This window comes from Leuciscus leuciscus (genome assembly GCF_965113295.1).
Source record: "Leuciscus leuciscus genome assembly, chromosome: 9".
In the NCBI taxonomy this organism is placed as follows: domain Eukaryota; kingdom Metazoa; phylum Chordata; class Actinopteri; order Cypriniformes; family Leuciscidae; genus Leuciscus; species Leuciscus leuciscus.
In genome coordinates, this window is record NC_138733.1 from 41,844,596 (window position 1) to 41,866,869 (window position 22,274).

General features: G+C 39.1%; 1 protein-coding gene across 2 annotated transcripts; it reads left to right on the forward strand.

Annotated features, from left to right (window-relative positions):
- The first annotated feature begins 7,052 nt into the window (after positions 1-7,052).
- Positions 7,053-21,891, forward strand: LOC309505552 (uncharacterized protein). 2 transcript variants are annotated; one of them, XM_082178952.1, is made up of 12 exons: positions 9,873-10,010; positions 10,646-10,828; positions 11,062-11,253; positions 11,879-12,061; positions 12,295-12,486; positions 13,112-13,294; positions 13,532-13,723; positions 14,334-14,435; positions 15,630-15,785; positions 17,069-17,224; positions 19,232-19,387; positions 21,396-21,891. In XM_082178952.1, the coding sequence occupies exons 1-12, from the start codon at positions 9,875-9,877 to the stop codon at positions 21,488-21,490; spliced, it is 1,926 nt and encodes a 641-aa protein (XP_082035078.1). In that variant the 5' UTR covers positions 9,873-9,874; the 3' UTR covers positions 21,491-21,891. The 2 variants fall into 2 exon arrangements, with proteins under 2 accessions (XP_082035079.1, XP_082035078.1); XM_082178953.1 differs by lacking the exons at positions 9,873-10,010; positions 10,646-10,828; positions 11,062-11,253 and adding an exon at positions 7,053-7,413.
- The last annotated feature ends 383 nt before the right edge of the window (positions 21,892-22,274 follow it).

The following is a 22,274-nucleotide window of genomic DNA, read 5'->3' on the forward strand; positions in this document are numbered from 1 at the left end:
GGCATTAGGGGGCAATGCCCCCCCAAATGTCTTTTATGCCCCCCCAAATTGAATTATGATATAATTTACAAAATAATATCAGTTTAATTTACATTTTAGTGAGAAATAATAAAAATATGTCTACAAACTGCTCATTAGCTGAAAATATAATAAAGCTTAGCCAACATAAAACCACAGTGAGGAAACCCCCCTGCCGCCCCCCCAATCAAAAGTGTTGTGGTGAATGGAAGGACGCTGTTCTCAGGAAGTTCCAATCAGCTCACAAGCGGCGTCTTCAGCTCTTCTAACTGCAAGTTAAATTTAAAGTTTCATGCTGGCCGGTTGTTAGTGTATTTATCTAACTGGCATTATGTACTGTAAAAGTTCACTATATTGTGTTGTCACGTTATGTTGTGATGATGAGACTAATAATAGTTTAGTAGGCCTATTTAGTTCAGTTTTGCGCTGTCCATTGTCCTGAAATGTCACTCCTGCCGTGGAGAAACAGCTGTTTTAGCCTATATTTTCTTGTAAATGGAAATTGTAGAATAATCTCTGTGTATGTTGTGGGTGTTTTTAATTTGTTTTGATGAAGGTAACTAACGTTACATGATGCTTTTTTAATAGTAGGCTACTGTGAACGCTTATGTTAGAGCAAAGCAGAATAAAGATGTGTAGCTTTTTTTCTCTCTTCCGCCAGTGAGATAGCAGTTAAACTACTATCCTGACCTGTCAGTGAGAGACTGTGAGCATGTTCGTTAGCTTTGTTTATAATAAAGCTGTGGTCAGAGTCGGTCTTGTAATTTTTTTGTATAGGCCTATTTAACCCTTATTTAATCAAATTTCTTAAGAGTTGCACGTCTTGCAACAATGTGTAATGGTTTATGTGTTTATTGTATGGGTTGCATCACTTCATGGTAATAGCTAACAGAAAAGGCAGTAGCAATAATAAATATAGGATATCTGATATCCGAAAAAAAGTCCCCATACCTAGTGCCCACCCATTGAAAATAAATGCCCCCCTGCTGAGCGCAGTCTGAAGCCGGCTCTGCGCATGGGTCAGAGTTTGCGTGCAGGTGCGCACATTTACCCGTCAAGTTTGTTTTTATAAATCACAACTTATGCGTCGGAAGTGGCGTACGCACATTTTCATCCCCGTTTTGTGCGTACGCCACGTGACTTAAACCTATAGACCAGCTCACTTAGCACGGCATTCGTGGTTCGACTGGTCGAGACTAGAGATGCTCATATTGACCGTTTAACCGTTACACAAAAGTAACCACTATGTTTATGTTTTGTCAACAGCTTAAGAGTCTGACACAGGCTAGAAAAAAATGGTTGAATAAAGTCGTTATTTTTGTTTGTTTTTGCGCACAAAAAGTATTCTCGTCGCTTCATAAAATTAAGGGATGAACTACTGGAGTAACATGGACGATTTTAACGATGTTTTTGACTACCTTTCTGGGCCTTGAAAGTGTTAATTAAACTGCTGTCTATGGAGGGGTCAGAGAGCTCTCAGATTTCATCAAAAATATATTAATTTGTGTTCAGAAGATTCAGGAAGGTCTTACGGGTTTGGAACGACATGAGGGTGAGTAATTAATGACAGAATAGTCATTTTTGGTTGAACTAACTCTTTAATCTCGAAAGCTGTAAGTTGTAACAGTATAAAAGTAGTAAAAGATTAAGATTTCTACATGTAATACTTATTTTATATAGAAAAGATGTTGGTCAATCACAGCAGTGGCCATTTACACACAGAGTTTTTAAAGCAGAGGCTAAAATCAGGGTAAAAAAAATTATTTCTAGATTATGACTATTTGAGATGTACAAAATACAAATCATACTAACACTATAAGTGCGCCTCAGGAAACATTATGAAAAAAAAAAATGCAGTTCATGACCCCTTTAAATAAATAAAAAGTTAGTATTATTGGCTATTAACCAATGACAGCTTCCCTAACCCCCAAGTCATCAGCTACCTTCATTTTTTTTAACTTCAATAAAGTGAAATTGTTGCATAAAGCCAATCCAAGAAGACATACCTCTGCAGAAACTCCAGGTTTGATGCCAGCTCTGATGGGTAATGGATGTTGAAGCAATAATAGCTCCCAAACATCATGCACAGGGAGGAAATGAAGGAGGGGATGTTGTCAAGTATAATGTTTTGATCCACAGGTGAAAAACAGGATCGACCTAAAAAGAAAGTAAGAACAAATATTCAAACAAAGATACTAAAACATTACAGTAACAAAAATAACAACATTCTTCATTAAGAATCGGACTACAAATACACAAAAAAGAGAAAGGAAGAAAAATACAAGAGATTTGGAAAGAACAGGGAACTTACCACACACACAACAAGGGTGGGAGTCTAATGAGCTCGGTCCATCTGTACTCCCTCTGCCAGACAGGTGTCCTCCACAGAACAGAGTTTCTTCTCGTTAAAGTAGGACAGCAAAAGCAGCAACATCTCTCTGACGTCTTCAGAGCAACCACTCAGCTCTCCACCTGATCACTTTCAAGTTTCTCACAGCCTGTAGGAACTTTCTGTTCTTGTTCACACCAACAGTATTGAAGTAGTTCAAGAGTCGTTTCCCCTTCAGATCCACATTCAGTGTGAAAGTTTCTATAAGCCCAATTCCGGCTAGTTCCTTGAAGTGGACCGCCATGCCAAGTTCGTTGAACCAAAACGGCCACTCTTCCAGGAGGCATTTTATATCTCCGCCCTGGTTCACTTGTTTACGCTGTGTGTTGAAAGTCGACTTCATTAGACGTTTGACCTCCTCTAGATTTGTATCAGTTTGCTGGGACATCATGGCCCAGCTGAAAGATACGCCTGAAACATCTGATGTCTCTCTGATAAAGTTAGGCAGATGTTTTTAAAGTTTTTCAAATGCCTGGCGCATCTCTTGAATTAGCTGTGTTTGCTTTCAAAACGCATCGTCCATAATCTAATCAACGGGCCAAATTTAAAAATCAGTGCTGGATATGTGCCGCAAGTAATGATGTTTTGGTTTTAGTGGACTTTCAGGAAATAAAGACTTTCTTGATTCCAAATATTCTTGGATTAGAATGTAAGGATAGGCTACCTGTCCTGTGCTGATGAAATCGTTTGCGCACAAATCATATCAACAATATCTTTAAGCTGGAGAGTTAACTGCCACACATCCTCTTCTGGATTTTGCACTTTGTCACCAATTAATACAGGAAGCAATCTTAAGAAATTCCACTTCTGAATGGCTTGCCCTGAAAGCTTGGGCACCTCAGAGAGGACAGCACTTGGCTTTGTGAGAGCATCAGTTCCTTTGTACTTGAAATGCTTGATGCGCTGGTTCAAAATTGAATATGTAAGCCATTGCTTCTTCTTGATGAAATACTTCAAGTACAATGCAACATCATAGGACAAGACGCCCTCAAATATGTCATGGCCTAAACAAGTTGGGAGACCAGGCTGGCAAACATGAAAAGATTTCAAAGTATTGAAAACAGAGTTTCCCTTTATGCCTTTGTGGGGTCAGCCCTATGTTCCCACAGCCCTATGTTCCCACATTTCTAAGAATTTCTTCTTTACTGAAAAGTTAGAAAATTAGGCCCTGTGTTCCCACAACCATATGTTCCCACAGCCCTATGTTCCCTCATTTAACTATGTCCCCTATGAAGGGTAGGTTTTAGTGCTTGTGCTGGTACAGGGATAGCCCAATTACATCCCAGACAAGTCTCCCTCCTGTGAGGGGTAGGTTTAGGTATGTTAGGGTTAGGGTTAGTGCTAGGGCTGTGGGAACATAGACACGCTCCCACCTGTGTTGTCTTGAGCTTGTAGATCACGAACAACAGGATTGTAACGTTCAGGGGTGCGCGGTGGACCACAAACATTTGGGTCATCGTTTTGAAACTCATGTCACGTGACTTCACAGTACCTGAAAAATATTGTGAACGACTGAAATTTTCGGTAAACCCACCAATGCTGTGAAGGTGTGAACCCAAATTATCACCGGCAATACAATACAAAGATCATTTGACCGACCTACAGTTATTCCGTTTTCCTCCAAATCTTTTAAATCCACGAACATCTCTGAGAAAACATTAGCAAATCCGAATTGTTTTAATTCATTCTACACACAATAAGACATTAAGGGACACGTGATCAGTATTGTTCCGAACATGTGCAGGTAAATTAGCCACAGAAAGATAAACTGCAACACCTTTGTGCTTTTTCTTAGCAGAGCCGAGGGGATTTACAATTTCAAAAGCATTCTGGTAGAGAATTAGTTTCAGGCATTCTGGATTTTCAATAAAGAACTGGTTAGACTTAAAGCTTTTACCATCACTTATGTCACAAAAATTATCCGAGTCTGTTTCACGAGACCGTTGTGACACTGAATTCTTTCAGAATTCTGATTCCAGTAAGTTACTTAATTGCTTTAGCCTACATGTATGTAGTATGCAAACCTGTGTCTCATATTTTCATCATTTCCTAATGTTACTTTCTTAGGCTCTATGTAATGGAACATTTGTTTGAATGTCTGAGCTCTTGAATATGTTGTTCTCAGCGGACCCTGATGACAGAGGGAGAACCAATCCGAATCCCACAGACTTTACTGACAACATCATCTGTTGTAAGACGCATGTCATTTTTTAATTAATGTCATTAAAGTGTCCTAACTCATGTACATTTTGCATCTCTTCAACAATCGTCTGTATTGTTGAAGCTGGAAGGAGGAGCTGCCTTTGCAATTTTAGGTACAGTAAACATACATTCCTAAGAAAGGACTCACTGAAATTCTGTGGCAATTCAATGTTGTCATCTGTTGTTTCATCATTAAAGACCTGGGAAGCATCTTCACATGCAATGGCAGAGTAGATGACTGAGAAATAGTTTCCCTGTAAATGTCACTTATGCTATCAACAGAACATGCTCTATGCTTCCTGGACATATGATGAGCAGTAAATGATGATTTCACAGTGAATGTATTTTTACAACCTGTTACTGGACATGCCACAGGTCGCCCCTGCACTATATGCTCGTACTATTGACAAAATAACCCCACAGTCACAAACATATACTTGTACGGTTACTGGGTTTTTTTTTAATAAAACGAACTGTTTGTTCACTTACCAGTGCAAGAGATCGCAATTTTACATGTCATGCAAAACTCCACTAGCTCACTGGCAGAATTGGCGGGCGCTCTCACCATAGACAGTATATGGCTCTCAACTCATGAAGTTCGTCGAAATGGCTGATCCTGTGATGATAATCAGAAATCTGATGCAGAAACGACAGGAAACGTTAAATCGCTCTTTTTTATCCTAGTTACTCAGCATGAAAGAAACAAACTGAAAGAGTTGTGCGTTGAACATGAAACCACGGCAAAATAGCCTCAGTCATCATAACATATAATTGTCTTGTATTGTTTTTCAAGTTTGTAGAAAACAAACCGTTCATTCACTTACCAGATTTTACATGTCATGCAAAACTCCACTAGCTCACTGGCAGAATTGGTGTGCGCGCTCTCGTGAAGTTCATCAAAACAGCTAATCCCGCGAGAATCAGAGATCTACTGCTCGATAAACGCAGATGTTCATATACATGGGCATGTACATTTTACATCGACAAAATATAAATATTACTAAATGACATTATTCTGTAAATAAAAAAATAAAATAAAAAAAAAATAAAAAAACGAAATTATTTTATTTTATCATTTACAATTGAATTAATTCATTGTTCAAAATAACAAATGAACAGTTTGGCTGTTGTATAATATCCCTTAACGGTCTATTAGGAAAACAGATGCAATTTGCAATTCCTACCAGTTCATTTAGCTAGTAGGCTAATTTGTACAGTGCTGTTGGACCTAAAAGACCCATTTCCTATTTTTAAACCCTTCATATTAACACAGTTATGCTGTTCTTGAACATATTTTATCTCTAAAATATAACATGAATTTATAAAATGTACATTTTCTTTATGTAGACTATATAGGCTATTGAAAATCTGCATGTCCGAAAAATATTTTAACACTGTCATGTTGTAATTTTAACTGCATTGTTGCTTTCTGTATACCGTTTTTTTTTCTGTTTAAATTGCATAAATCTGTCAATTCTACAAATTAATATGATTATTTTAACTCATTCTTACTGTAAAATCAACATTTTTGTTTGGTTCAGTATTTTACAACAGCATTTGTACTATTTTCAAAATATTACTGTAAATGTAACAAAATGTCATTGTTTTTCTATGTACAAAATTTTGATGTCATGATTTTACAGAATTACACAGGTAATTTCACAGACATTTTTGTTAGCAAGCCATTTTTCCGGGGGTTTTCGGTCAATTTCTTGCATTTTTTCCCCCTTATGAACAACAACTTTTGGTACACGATAAAAACAAAGAGTGACATTAATTGGTAGCAGGGGATCCAAAAATAATATCAAAATATGTTTTTTAACAATTTCAGTGAAGACATAAAACAATCAAATTCTAATTTAAACATCTTAAATATTGGGGATGAATTTAAATATTTTTGTTTATGAATATAACATTTTGCCAACAGTATAAATAAATTAACAAGACCTTTGTTAACTTTGTTTTCATAATACACAATAATAAAGTCAGAATTCTAAGGAAAAAAAAAGACTGACTTTTTTTTAAACCTTTTTTAAAAGAATAGTTTATATCTCACAATTCTGACTTTATAACACGCAATTGCGACTTTATATAATCATGCAATTCTGACTTTATATCTCCAAATTGCGACTTTATTTCTCAGTATATCTCGCAAAAGCGAGTTTACTTCTCAGAATTGCGACTTTATTTCTCACAATTCTGACTTCATTTCTCGCAGTTGTGAGAAAAAGTCCGAATTGTGAATTAAAAAGTCGCAATTATTATTATTTATTTATTATTCAGTGGCGGAAACAAGCTTCCATAGGTCCCAGAGTGAGTCACCACTGATCATCTTCTCCGTCTGACTATTGCCATGGCAACGCAGTGACGCGGCGTCATATACAAACAAACAGTTGTTCAGGTCAGCAGCGGTTATCAGACTAACGGACTAAAGTGTTACAAACGTAGTCTACAGATTTATAGGAAAGGGAAAAAGAGTCTACACAACTCGTCGAGGTTCAGAATCTGACAGAATACGGTGTCATTTAATAGCCTATATATTCCATATAAATTGAGTTACTTTGACGGAATCTTCAGGTGATCATAACAGTAACGTTAGTTCAGTAGAGTCAATAGTGTACAAACGCAGTCAACAGTTGTAAACGACAGGCAGAAACAGTTTCGATCAGATATCATGCCTGATAACTTCCCAGTGGAGCTGGAGAGTATGTCCGAGGACCCTCAGCCGCGGAGAGGCGCTGTTAAGTCCGCTTGGAGAAAGCCAAAACGCAGGACAACTGAAGCGACTGACCCCAATACAACAGGTACTGAGTTAATACACCAGAACTGACACATAATTAGGCCAGTGTGCTTTTCACCATCAGTTTACCACAGTTTTTGCAGTAAAACCATAGTAACTAACACAATGAACCATGGTTTTACTACAACAATTATGGTTTAACGTTATCTATGATTGTTGTATTGTAGGAAAACCGTAACTTCAAATTTAACCATGCTTTCAAAATGTATGGTTACTATAGTTATGAATACCTTAGATTCCTTTTACTTTAGGTTTTACTGCAATGTATAACTATAGTTGAACCATGGTTTGAACAAAAAATAACGTTACAGTTTTACCATAGTAAAACCATAGATCTAGTGCTTTTCACAATACATAGGCTGTCGTTTCAAAGCAGCTTTACAGAAAATGCATGCATGCATCACAAACAAATCACAAAATATGCTTTAATCTGCCAGGAATAACTGTGACTCAAACTGTGACACAACAAAGAAATGTCCATATGGAAAACAGCTCTAAGATAATACAAGTCAGGACTTTAAAGTCATGTTCAGTTAAATAGACAAAATGATGCTGTCCTTCAACATTTTTAAAGGGCAAGTTCACAGATGTTTTGCTTCTGCACAAACTCCTTAGATCGGAAATCCAACCAGTGGGCCATATGCAACTAGCCCATTTCTCTAGTGTTCTTGGAACATGAACTAGTGAATCATTGAGCTGTAATCTGTGCTAATAAAACAGATGTTTCTAATCAATATTTGTTGTTTGCAGAAAAACTGGCAAAAAAGAAGAACATCTTCAAGAGAGGATTGAAGACTGTGAAACATTCCATCCAAACCCTCAAAACCAAAGTGCGTCCTCTTGTGGATGAGCAGGAATCCCAGGTTCATCCAGACACATCCAGCGTAGAGCCGCCAGCCGACACATATGCGCTCGAGTCCGAGCCGACGGATGGTGAGTCTGCAGTTATTGTTACTGTACAGTTACTGTAAATGTATCTCATGGTGTGACATAACAAAAATCTAAGAACATTTTCAATAAATACGAGACAAGCTTTGTTGTCATCCTTTCAAAACTGCTGAAAATCACACCATTTTAAGATGAGTGATGATTATATCTCCCTTATTGCAATACTCAACTGTTCTTTAAGATATTTTGAGATAAAAACACATCTTCTTTTATGCCAGGTCCCTCCGAGATGGGGCAAATGCTGAACACAATTCCTGTGTATTATGAGGCGATGATGTGCCTTCCAGGACAGGTGTGTGAAGATCTGTGTGTGCCAGGTCCATCCAGGATTGAGGAAACACAGCATGCATATCCTGTTGATCCTGAGCCAGAGCCTGTGCCAGAACTCTCCAGTTGTGATCTGGATGACAGTGAGTCTTTATTACCTTTGTTTCATGATATTTCTGCCATCTGTTATTTTCTACTTTTCTACCTGGCTATAATTCTGATCCTCTGACATCACGTAAAGTAACTTCTTGTTGCTGATTTGCAGCAGATCAGAAATCAAAAGATTGAAGTCTTTTAAGATGGATATTTTATTTTTATTTTATATATTTCTGTGCTAGATTTAATTTTTAAAATTTGGTTATATTTACATATTTGTATATTTACAGTAGGCATAATTGCTCCGGGAATCAGACATTGTGTATGTTCATGCACCACGAGTCCGAGTCAATTTACTCTTCATGGACAGAGTGTATTTCATTCTCCTGATTTAAACATGCGTGCATTTAAATGTCATTTACTCATGGAATAGTAATATAGATCTTAGTATTATTTTAAGTGATGAATCATTTTCTTTAAACAACTATTAAAGATCATTCTCTGGTTTCTCCGGCTCTCTGCACTGGCGTCTGCACAAACTCGCTAGATCGGAAATCCAACATGGCGGCCATATGCAACTAGCCCATTTCTCTAGTGTTCTTGGAACATGAACTAGTGAATCATTGAGCTGTAATCTGTGCTAATAAAACAGATGTTTCTAATCAATATTTGTTGTTTGCAGAAAAACTGGCAAAAAAGAAGAACATCTTCAGGAGAGGATTGAAGACTGTGAAACATTCCATCCAAACCCTCAAAACCAAAGTGCGTCCTCTTGTGGATGAGCAGGAATCCCAGGTTCATCCAGACACATCCAGCGTAGAGCCGCCAGCCGACACATATGCGCTCGAGTCCGAGCCGACGGATGGTGAGTCTGCAGTTATTGTTACTGTACAGTTACTGTAAATGTATCTTATGGTGTGACATAACAAAAAACTAAGAACATTTTCAATAAATACGAGACAAGCTTTGTTGTCATCCTTTCAAAACTGCTGAAAATCACACCATTTTAAGATGAGTGATGATTATATCTCCATTATTGCAATACTCAACTGTTCTTTAAGATATTTTGAGATAAAAACACATCTTCTTTTATGCCAGGTCCCTCCGAGATGGAGCAAATGCTGAACACAATTCCTGTGTATTATGAGGCGATGATGTGCCTTCCAGGACAGGTGTGTGAAGATCTGTGTGTGCCAGGTCCATCCAGGATTGAGGAAACACAGCGTGTAGATCCTGTTGATCCTGAGCCAGAGCCTGTGCCAGAGCTCTCCAGTTGTGATCTGGATGACAGTGAGTCTTTATTACCTTTGTTTCATGATATTTCTGCCATCTGTTATTTTCTACTTTTCTACCTGGCTATAATTCTGATCCTCTGACATCACGTAAAGAAACTTCTTGTTGCTGATTTGCAGCAGATCAGAAATCAAAAGATTGAAGTCTTTTAAGATGGATATTTTATTTGTATTTTATATATTTCTGTGCTAGATTTAATTTTTAAAATTTGGTTATATTTACATATTTGTATATTTACAGTAGGCATAATTGCTCCGGGAATCAGACATTGTGTATGTTCATGCACCACGAGTCCGAGTCAATTTACTCTTCATGGACAGAGTGTATTTCATTCTCCTTATTTAAACATGCGTGCATTTAAATGTCATTTACTCATGGAGTAGTAATATAGATCTTAGTATTATTTTAAGTGATGAATCATTTTCTTTAAACTACTATTAAAGATCATTCTCTGGTTTCTCCGGCTCTCTGCACTGGCGTCTGCACAAACTCGCTAGATCGGAAATCCAACATGGCGGCCATATGCAACTAGCCCATTTCTCTATTGTTCTTGGAACACGAACTAGTGAATCATTGAGCTGTAATCTGTGCTAATAAAACAGATGTTTCTAATCAATATTTGTTGTTTGCAGAAAAACTGGCAAAAGTGAAGAACATCTTCAGGAGAGGATTGAAGACTGTCAAACATTCCATCCAAACCCTCAAAACCAAAGTGCGTCCTCTTGTGGATGAGCAGGAATCCCAGGTTCATCCAGACACATACAGCGTAGAGCCGCCAGCCGACACATATGCGCTCGAGTCCGAGCCGACGGATGGTGAGTCTGCAGTTATTGTTACTGTACAGTTACTGTAAATGTATCTCATGGTGTGACATAACAAAAAACTAAGAACATTTTCAATAAATACAAGACAAGCTTTGTTGTCATCCTTTCAAAACTGCTGAAAATCACACCATTTTAAGATGAGTGATGATTATATCTCCCTTATTGCAATACTCAACTGTTCTTTAAGATATTTTGAGATAAAAACACATCTTCTTTTATGCCAGGTCCTTCCAAGATGGGGCAAATGCTGAACACAATTCCTGTGTATCATGAGGCGATGATGTGCCTTCCAGGACAGGTGTGTGAAGATCTGTGTGTGCCAGGTCCATCCAGGATTGAGGAAACACAGCGTGTAGATCCTGTTGATCCTGAGCCAGAGCCTGTGCCAGAGCTCTCCAGTTGTGATCTGGATGACAGTGAGTCATTATTACCTTTGTTTCATGATATTTCTACCTGGCTATAATTCTGATCCTCTGACATCACGTAAAGAAACTTCTTGTAGCTGATTTGCAGCAGATCAGAAATCAAAAGATTGAAGTCTTTTAAGATGGATATTTTATTTGTATTTTATATATTTCTGTGCTAGATTTAATTTTTAAAATTTGGTTATATTTACATATTTGTATATCTACAGTAGGCATAATTGCTCCGGGAATCAGACATTGTGTATGTTCATGCACCACGAGTCCGAGTCAATTTACTCTTCATGGACAGAGTGTATTTAATGAAAGTGTATTTCATTCTCCTGATTTAAACATGCGTGCATTTAAATGTCATTTACTCATGGAATAGTAATATAGATCTTAGTATTATTTTAAGTGATGAATCATTTTCTTTAAACAACTATTAAAGATCATTCTCTGGTTTCTCCGGCTCTCTGCACTGGCGTCTGCACAAACTCGCTAGATCGGAAATCCAACATGGCGGCCATATGCAACTAGCCCATTTCTCTATTGTTCTTGGAACATGAACTAGTGAATCATTGAGCTGTAATCTGTGCTAATAAAACAGATGTTTCTAATCAATATTTGTTGTTTGCAGAAAAACTGGCAAAAGTGAAGAACATCTTCAAGAGAGGATTGAAGACTGTGAAACATTCCATCCAAACCCTCAAAACCAAAGTGCGTCCTCTTGTGGATGAGCAGGAATCCCAGGTTCATCCAGACACATCCAGCGTAGAGCCGCCAGCCGACACATATGCGCTCGAGTCCGAGCCGACAGATGGTGAGTCTCCAGTTATTGTTACTGTACAGTTACTGTAAATGTATCTCATGGTGTGACATAACAAAAAACTAAGAACATTTTCAATAAATACAAGACAAGCTTTGTTGTCATCCTTTCAAAACTGCTGAAAATCACACCATTTTAAGATGAGTGATGATTATATCTCCCTTATTGCAATACTCAACTGTTCTTTAAGATATTTTGAGATAAAAACACATCTTCTTTTATGCCAGGTCCTTCCAAGATGGGGCAAATGCTGAACACAATTCCTGTGTATCATGAGGCGATGATGTGCCTTCCAGGACAGGTGTGTGAAGATCTGTGTGTGCCAGGTCCATCCAGGATTGAGGAAACACAGCGTGTAGATCCTGTTGATCCTGAGCCAGAGCCTGTGCCAGAGCTCTCCAGTTGTGATCTGGATGACAGTGAGTCATTATTACCTTTGTTTCATGATATTTCTACCTGGCTATAATTCTGATCCTCTGACATCACGTAAAGAAACTTCTTGTAGCTGATTTGCAGCAGATCAGAAATCAAAAGATTGAAGTCTTTTAAGATGGATATTTTATTTGTATTTTATATATTTCTGTGCTAGATTTAATTTTTAAAATTTGGTTATATTTACATATTTGTATATCTACAGTAGGCATAATTGCTCCGGGAATCAGACATTGTGTATGTTCATGCACCACGAGTCCGAGTCAATTTACTCTTCATGGACAGAGTGTATTTAATGAAAGTGTATTTCATTCTCCTGATTTAAACATGCGTGCATTTAAATGTCATTTACTCATGGAATAGTAATATAGATCTTAGTATTATTTTAAGTGATGTATCATTTTCTTTAAACAACTATTAAAGATCATTCTCTGGTTTCTCCGGCTCTCTGCACTGGCGTCTGCACAAACTCGCTAGATCGGAAATCCAACATGGCGGCCATATGCAGCTAGCCCATTTCTCTAGTGTTCCTGGAACACGAACTAGTGAATCATTGAGCTGTAATCTGTGCTAATAAAACAGATGTTTCTAATCAATATTTGTTGTTTGCAGAAAAACTGGCAAAAGTGAAGAACATCTTCAGGAGAGGATTGAAGACTGTGAAACAATCCATCCAAACCCTCAAAACCAAAGTGCGTCCTCTTGTGGCTGAGCAGGAATCCCAGGTTCATCCAGACACATCCAGCGTAGAGCCGCCAGCCGACACATATGCGCTCGAGTCCGAGCCGACAGATGGTGAGTCTCCAGTTATTGTTACTGTACAGTTACTGTAAATGTATCTTATGGTGTGACATAACATAAAAAAAACGAGGAACATTTTCAATAAATACGAGACAAGCTTTGTTGTCATCCTTTCAAAACTGCTGAAAATCACACCATTTTAAGATGAGTGATGATTATATCTCCATTATTGCAATACTCAACTGTTCTTTAAGATATTTTGAGATAAAAACACATCTTCTTTTATGCCAGGTCCCTCCGAGATGGAGCAAATGCTGGACACAAATTCTGTGTATCATGAGGCGATGATGTGCCTTCCAGGACAGGTGTGTGAAGATCTGTGTGTGCCAGGTCCATCCAGGATTGAGGAAACACAGCGTGTAGATCCTGTTGATCCTGAGCCAGAGCCTGTGCCAGAGCTCTCCAGTTGTGATCTGGATGACAGTGAGTCATTATTACCTTTGTTTCATGATATTTCTACCTGGCTATAATTCTGATCCTCTGACATCACGTAAAGTAACTTCTTGTTGCTGATTTGCAGCAGATCAGAAATCAAAAGATTGAAGTCTTTTAAGATGGATATTTTATTTTTATTTTATATATTTCTGTGCTAGATTTAATTTTAAAAATTTGGTCATATTTACATATTTGTATATTTACAGTAGGCATAATTGCTCCGGGAATCAGACATTGTGTATGTTCATGCACCACGAGTCCGAGTCAATTTACTCTTCATGGACAGAGTGTATTTCATTCTCCTGATTTAAACATGCGTGCATTTAAATGTAATTTACTCATGGAGTAGTAATATAGATCTTAGTATTATTTTAAGTGATGTATCATTTTCTTTAAACAACTATTAAAGATCATTCTCTGGTTTCTCCGGCTCTCTGCACTGGCGTCTGCACAAACTCGCTAGATCGGAAATCCAACATGGCGGCCATATGCAACTAGCCCATTTCTCTAGTGTTCCTGGAACATGAACTAGTGAATCATTGAGCTGTAATCTGTGCTAATAAAACAGATGTTTCTAATCAATATTTGTTGTTTGCAGAAAAACTGGCCAAAGTGAAGAACATCTTCAGGAGAGAATTGAAGACTGTCAAACATTCCATCCAAACCCTCAAAAACAAAGTGTGTCCCGAGCCGATAGATGGTGAGTCTCCAGTTATTACCACCCTGATTCATGGCCATTTCAGCCTGATGTTTCTGGTGTTAGTCTTCATTTTTCCTTCTCTACTCCTGTTGGCTCCTCAAATATGCAAAACAAATATATGTAAAAACTAATTTAAACACACACAAAAAACATATTAATGTAGTGAAGTCTGATATTTGAGAAGCATCACTAACTTGGTCAATTCTTTCTCTGTTTTAAAAAAAAAACATTTTTACTGAACTGTACTGTAAATCAAGCGTAGCGTTAGTTCTGGCAGGTCACGTTAGTCAAGCTCGCATCAGCTGACTATCAGCTGATCCACATCTACCTATAGGAATACGACGCCTATCACCGTATGCATATATAAGCTGCTTCAGTATTATCAGCAACTATCGCGTTTCTCAGGAGCGAATTACCCTCCTCCCTCCCCAGCTCCTCCTCTCGCCCTGTCAGGATTTGGCATTCTGATTCCCTTCGAATCAGAATAAATTCTCGAATTATGTCGTACTTTAAAATCTTGAATTAATGATATCTGCAATACATTCATGTTGGTTCTGTTCTGTTTACCCCAAGGGGGGTTATTGCTGCTCTCCCTGCTCTTATCCATCCTAGGCTGCATCGATGTGCAGGGAGTTCTCGCCCAGAACGGAACCATTCCGCCAATCCAAATTGTATGCTAATTGTCAATCATATATGACGATAGTGGTCCTGACAGAAATGTGTCTTATGATGTGACATAACAAAAAACTAAGAAAAATAATACTCCTAATAATATACAAATAGCATGAGAGAGATTTATCTTCATTGTTAGACACTTATTTCAGTTCATTTCACTGTCTCAGTCTGGCCGGTACCCACAGTGCTCGCTCATAAATTCGAGCACACGCAAGAGCACGCGCTTGTCAACTTATTGGTTGCAATCTGAAACATCACCGCTAGAGGCCGCTGAAAACTACATACAGCTCCTTTAAGTGATGTATCATTTTCTTTAAACAACTATTAAAGATCATTCTCTGGTTTCTCCGGCTCTCTGCACTGGCGTCTGCACAAACTCGCTAGATCGGAAATCCAACATGGCGGCCATATGCAGCTAGCCCATTTCTCTAGTGTTCCTGGAACATGAACTAGTGAATCATTGAGCTGTAATCTGTGCTAATAAAACAGATGTTTCTAATCAATATTTGTTATTTGCAGAAAAACTGGCCAAAGTGAAGAACATCTTCAGGGGAGAATTGAAGACTGTCAAACATTCCATCCAAACCCTCAAAAACAAAGTGTGTCCTCTTGTGGCTGAGCAGGAATCCCAGGTTCATCCAGGCACATCCAGAGTAGAGCCCAAGCCAAAACATGGTGAGTCTCCAGTTATTACCACCCTGATTCATGGCCATTTCAGACAACGCTCTGATTTCTGAGACGCAGAAGGCAGCGCGATTGATTTGCGATCACGCTGTGCTCATTTCAGTCACAGAGTTCACACTCGTTCACATCACACACTCATTATTGCATAGTTTTTTAGAGGTTTATGTATGATTTTGTGTTCAATCTTTCTCTGCTACCCAGCAAACACTAGGAGTCTTTGCTGAATATATTCCCTTTTATTGGGTAAAACTGGTTTTGAAGCCATTATCTGCGACTTTGGCGAGTACGGTATTGGACTTCGGCACATAGTAGTTCTGACAGGTCTTGCCACAGCTTGTCTGACCCCTGTGCTGCTTCCCAAACATTTTTCCAGGAGACCCCTATTTTAACATTCAAAATCCTTAACACCAACACACTCACAGACACGCATTTCGTTTACTGACAGGGATTACAAAATCAGTAGTTTAGTTTTTAATAGATGCAACAACGGCACAAACAATAAAATAATAGCATTAACAACTACAGCCAGGTGTTACTTACAACATAATGGGCCCTATTTAACGATCTGAAACGCAAGTATCAAGCGTGAAACGCAAGTAACTTTGTGGGCGGGTCTTGGGTGCTGTTGCTATTATACCGGTTGGATAAATGACTCTTGCGCCCGACGCAAATCTAAAATGAGTTGGTCTGAAGTAGCTTCATTACTCATAGGTGTGGTTTGGGCGTAACGTGAAATAAACCAATCAGAGCGACATCTCACATTCCCTTTAAGAGCAGGCGCACTTGTTCCATGGCGGCTTGCTATTATAACGGCGGATTTGCCAGACGCACGGCAGGAGCGCTTTACAGCCGAGGAGACCGACGTTCTCGTCAGGGCCGTAAAACACAGAGAAGTGACATTGGGGATGGAGAAACACACCCAAATTAGCTTCGGTTAAACAGGCGTATAATAATTTGGGTAAATGTGTAAGCTAGATTTATGCCTATTTTTTCACATCTTCATGGACACCACAATGATTTCCCTCATGTGTTAATATTTTTCCTTGTAATAATGTATGGTTTTCTAAAAATGAGAACTGTTGCGTCTGTGTGTAGATGAGATAAGCAAAGTGTATGCGCGTTGTACACAAACTCGCTAGATCGGAAATCCAACATGGCGGCCATATGCAACTAGCCCATTTCTCTAGTGTTCTTGGAACATGAACTAGTGAATCATTGAGCTGTAATCTGTGCTAATAAAACAGATGTTTCTAATCAATATTTGTTGTTTGCAGAAAAACTGGCCAAAGTGAAGAACATCTTCAGGAGAGAATTGAAGACTGTCAAACATTCCATCCAAACCCTCAAAGACAAAGTGTGTCCTTTTGTGGCTGAGCAGGAATCCCAGGTTCATCCAGGCACATCCCGCGTAGAGCCCAAGCCGACAGATGGTGAGTCTCCAGTTATTACCACCCTGATTCATGGCCATTTCAGCCTGATGTTTCTGGTGTTAGTCTTCATTTTTCCTTCTCTACTCCTGTTGGCTCCTCAAATATGCAAAACAAATATATGTAAAAACTAATGTAAACACACACAAAAAAACATATTAATGTAGTGAAGTCTGATATTTGAGAAGCATCACTAACTTGGTCAATTCTTTCTCTGTTTTAAAAAACAAACATTTTTACTGAACTGTACTGTAAATGTGTCTTATGGTGTGACATAACAAAAAACTAAGAAAAATAATACTTCTAATAATATACAAATAGCATGAGAGAGATTTATCTTCATTGTTAGACACTTATTTTCATATAGTGTTTATGTAGTGTAGGAACGGATTATGTCATGGTTGTGTCCTGGGCATGGATGTGTCTAAAGGGTTCCTGTCATAGTTTTAACAAATATGCCTTGTATAATTTGTAAAACAAAATATATTAAAATATCTTCCACTTAAAACAATAATACTACATGTTAAATAAAACAACAAATTATAACGAATAGGCCGTAACGTTTGCCAGCTCTGGGAGAGACTGCGACATCAAACATATACTATCATACTGTATAATACAAGGTTTAAAACATTTAAATAGACACATCAAGTAGTGTGAATGTGTGTGATTCAGTAGCTTATAGCTGAGATTAGGCTCTTGACAAATGAATAGCAGGAAAGGTGCAGTATGTAGTATTTTCAAGTATTTTATTTGATAGGCTATTATTGACAACGCTCTGATTTCTGAGACGCAGAAGGCAGCGCGATTGATTTGCGATCACGCTGTGCTCATTTCAGTCACAGAGTTCACACTCGTTCACATCACACACTCATTATTGCGTAGTTTTTTAGAGGTTTATGTATGATTTTGTGTTCAATCTTTCTCTGCTACCCAGCAAACACTAGGAGTCTTTGCTGAATATCTTCCCTTTTATTGGGTAAAACTGGTTTTGAAGCCATTATCTGCGACTTTGGCGAGTACGGTATTGGACTTCGGCACATAGTAGTTCTGACAGGTCTTGCCACAGCTTGTCTGACCCCTGTGCTGCTTCCCAAACATTTTTCCAGGAGACCCCTATTTTAACATTCAAAATCCTTAACACCAACACACTCACAGACACGCATTTCGTTTACTGACAGGGATTACAAAATCAGTAGTTTAGTTTTTAATAGATGCAACAACGGCACAAACAATAAAATAATAGCATTAACAACTACAGCCAGGTGTTACTTACAACATAATGGGCCCTATTTAACGATCTGAAACGCAAGTATCAAGCGCGAAACGCAAGTAACTTTGTGGGCGGGTCTTGGGTGCTGTTGCTATTATACCGGTTGGATAAATGACTCTTGCGCCCGACGCAAATCTAAAATGAGTTGGTCTGAAGTAGCTTCATTACTCATAGGTGTGGTTTGGGCGTAACGTGAAATAAACCAATCAGAGCGACATCTCACATTCCCTTTAAGAGCAGGCGCACTTGTTCCATGGCGGCTTGCTATTATAATGGCGGATTTGCCAGACGCACGCCAGGAGCGCTTTACAGCCGAGGAGACCGACGTTCTCGTCAGGGCCGTAAAACACAGAGAAGTGACATTGGGGATGGAGAAACACACCCAAATTAGCTTCGGTTAAACAGGCGTATAATAATTTGGGTAAATGTGTAAGCTAGATTTATGCCTATTTTTTCACATCTTCATGGACACCACAATGATTTCCCTCATGTGTTAATATTTTTCCTTGTAATAATGTATGGTTTTCTAAAAATGAGAACTGTTGCGTCTGTGTGTAGATGAGATAAGCAAAGTGTATGCGCGTTGTACACAAACTCGCTAGATCGGAAATCCAACATGGCGGCCATATGCAACTAGCCCATTTCTCTAGTGTTCTTGGAACATGAACTAGTGAATCATTGAGCTGTAATCTGTGCTAATAAAACAGATGTTTCTAATCAATATTTGTTGTTTGCAGAAAAACTGGCCAAAGTGAAGAACATCTTCAGGAGAGAATTGAAGACTGTCAAACATTCCATCCAAACCCTCAAAGACAAAGTGTGTCCTTTTGTGGCTGAGCAGGAATCCCAGGTTCATCCAGGCACATCCCGCGTAGAGCCCAAGCCGACAGATGGTGAGTCTCCAGTTATTACCACCCTGATTCATGGCCATTTCAGCCTGATGTTTCTGGTGTTATTCTTCATTTTTCCTTCTCTACTCCTGTTGGCTCCTCAAATATGCAAAACAAATATATGTAAAAACTAATGTAAACACACACAAAAAAACATATTAATGTAGTGAAGTCTGATATTTGAGAAGCATCACTAACTTGGTCAATTCTTTCTCTGTTTTAAAAAACAAACATTTTTACTGAACTGTACTGTAAATGTGTCTTATGGTGTGACATAACAAAAAACTAAGAAAAATAATACTTCTAATAATATACAAATAGCATGAGAGAGATTTATCTTCATTGTTAGACACTTATTTTCATATAGTGTTTATGTAGTGTAGGAACGGATTATGTCATGGTTGTGTCCTGGGCATGTATGTGTCTAAAGGGTTCCTGTCATAGTTTTAACAAATATGCCTTGTATAATTTGTAAAACAAAATATATTAAAATATCTTCCACTTAAAACAATAATACTACATGTTAAATAAAACAACAAATTATAACGAATAGGCCGTAACGTTTGCCAGCTCTGGGAGAGACTGCGACATCAAACATATACTATCATACTGTATAATACAAGGTTTAAAACATTTAAATAGACACATCAAGTAGTGTGAATGTGTGTGATTCAGTAGCTTATAGCTGAGATTAGGCTCTTGACAAATGAATAGCAGGAAAGGTGCAGTATGTAGTATTTTCAAGTATTTTATTTGATAGGCTGTTATTGACAACGCTCTGATTTCTGAGACGCAGAAGGCAGCGCGATTGATTTGCGATCACGCTGTGCTCATTTCAGTCACAGAGTTCACACTCGTTCACATCACACACTCATTATTGCGTAGTTTTTTAGAGGTTTATGTATGATTTTGTGCTCAATCCTGGCTCTGCTACCCAGCAAACACTAGGAGTCTTTGCTGAATATCTTCCCTATTATTGGGTAAAACTGGTTTTGAAGCCATTATCTGCGACTTTGGCGAGTACGGTATTGGACTTCGGCACATAGTAGTTCTGACAGGTCTTGCCACAGCTTGTCTGACCCCTGTGCTGCTTCCCAAACTTTTTTCCAGGAGACCCCTATTTTAACATTCAAAATCCTTAACACCAACACACTCACAGACACGCATTTCGTTTACTGACAGGGATTACAAAATCAGTAGTTTAGTTTTTAATAGATGCAACAACGGCACAAACAATAAAATAATAGCATTAACAACTACAGCCAGGTGTTACTTACAACATAATGGGCCCTATTTAACGATCTGAAACGCAAGTATCAAGCGCGAAACGCAAGTAACTTTGTGGGCGGGTCTTGGGTGCTGTTGCTATTATACCGGTTGGATAAATGACTCTTGCGGCCGACGCAAATCTAAAATGAGTTGGTCTGAAGTAGCTTCATTATTCATAGGTGTGGTTTGGGCGTAACGTGAAATAAACCAATCAGAGCGACATCTCACATTCCCTTTAAGAGCAGGCGCACTTGTTCCATGGCGGCTTGCTATTATAACGGCGGATTTGCCAGACGCACGGCAGGAGCGCTTTACAGCCGAGGAGACCGACGTTCTCGTCAGGGCCGTAAAACACAGAGAAGTGACATTGGGGATGGAGAAACACACCCAAATTAGCTTCGGTTAAACAGGCGTATAATAATTTGGGTAAATGTGTAAGCTAGATTTATGCCTATTTTTTCACATCTTCATGGACACCACAATGATTTCCCTCATGTGTTAATATTTTTCCTTGTAATAATGTATGGTTTTCTAAAAATGAGAACTGTTGCGTCTGTGTGTAGATGAGATAAGCAAAGTGTATGCGCGTTGTACACAAACTCGCTAGATCGGAAATCCAACATGGCGGCCATATGCAACTAGCCCATTTCTCTAGTGTTCTTGGAACACGAACTAGTGAATCATTGAGCTGTAATCTGTGCTAATAAAACAGATGTTTCTAATCAATATTTGTTGTTTGCAGAAAAACTGGCAAAAGTGAAGAACATCTTCAGGAGAGAATTGAAGACTGTCACACAGTCCATCCAAACCCTCAAAACGTCTTGGTTACATATGTAACCCTCGTTCCCTGAAGGAGGGAATGGAGACGTAGTCGACTGATCGGGGTCACGCTTAGGGATCACGCTTAGGGCCTGTCATCATTGGCGTGCGAGCTTTGCATCCACGCTCGCCCTGCAGCGCGGGTATAAATACGGAAGTGGATGCACGCACCACTTGTCTTTCTCTTCGGAGCCGATCGGTCTTCATGACGGTGTCTCTGAAGAGTGTTGATTCATTCAACGAGTCAGTGTGTCGGTGCTTCTTCTGGAAGTCTCTCCTGGTGCTGGTGGTTCTACAGCTTGAGTGCAGCGGATCGCAAGCCTTCTGAGCTCTCAACTGCTGTCAACAGCACTCCTCTTTGTGTTTGGGGATCTCTTATTCCGGTATGGAGATGGATACGGTCCAACACGTCTCCTGAGAAGAGCATGTTTTGGTCAATGTCGTTAAGAAGTGAGAAAGGGTCCCACTGAAACCTTTCAGAGGCTCCTGGGGCGTATGGCAGCCGCAGCCGCAATAGAACTGCTTCCTCCATATGAAGACCGCTTCAGCACTGGCTTCATGGCCGAGCCCCGAGGTGGCCGTGGCCGAGCGGCACGCTCCGTGTGACAATCATCCTGGCCTGACGCCGAACCCTCAGCCCATGATCAGACCTTTTGTTTCTCCGGGCCAGCCGCCCCTAGAACAAGTGTCCACCAACACCGGCTGAGGGGCCACGTACAACAGGCATGCAGTAACTGGGGTCTGGGCGGGCCCCTGTTACTGCATGGCTGTTGTACGTGGCCCCTCAGCCGTTGTTGGTGGA

Excerpts from the sequence above, each read along its gene's own strand:
- LOC309505552 (XM_082178952.1), top strand. The coding sequence starts at position 9,875 with ATGTGCCTTCCAGGACAGGTGTGTGAAGATCTGTGTGTGCCAGGTCCA. Across the intron at positions 17,225-19,231 it reads AGAGCCCAAGCCGACAGATG|AAAAACTGGCCAAAGTGAAG; the intron begins GTGAGTCTCCAG and ends TGTTGTTTGCAG. Across the intron at positions 19,388-21,395 it reads AGAGCCCAAGCCGACAGATG|AAAAACTGGCAAAAGTGAAG; the intron begins GTGAGTCTCCAG and ends TGTTGTTTGCAG.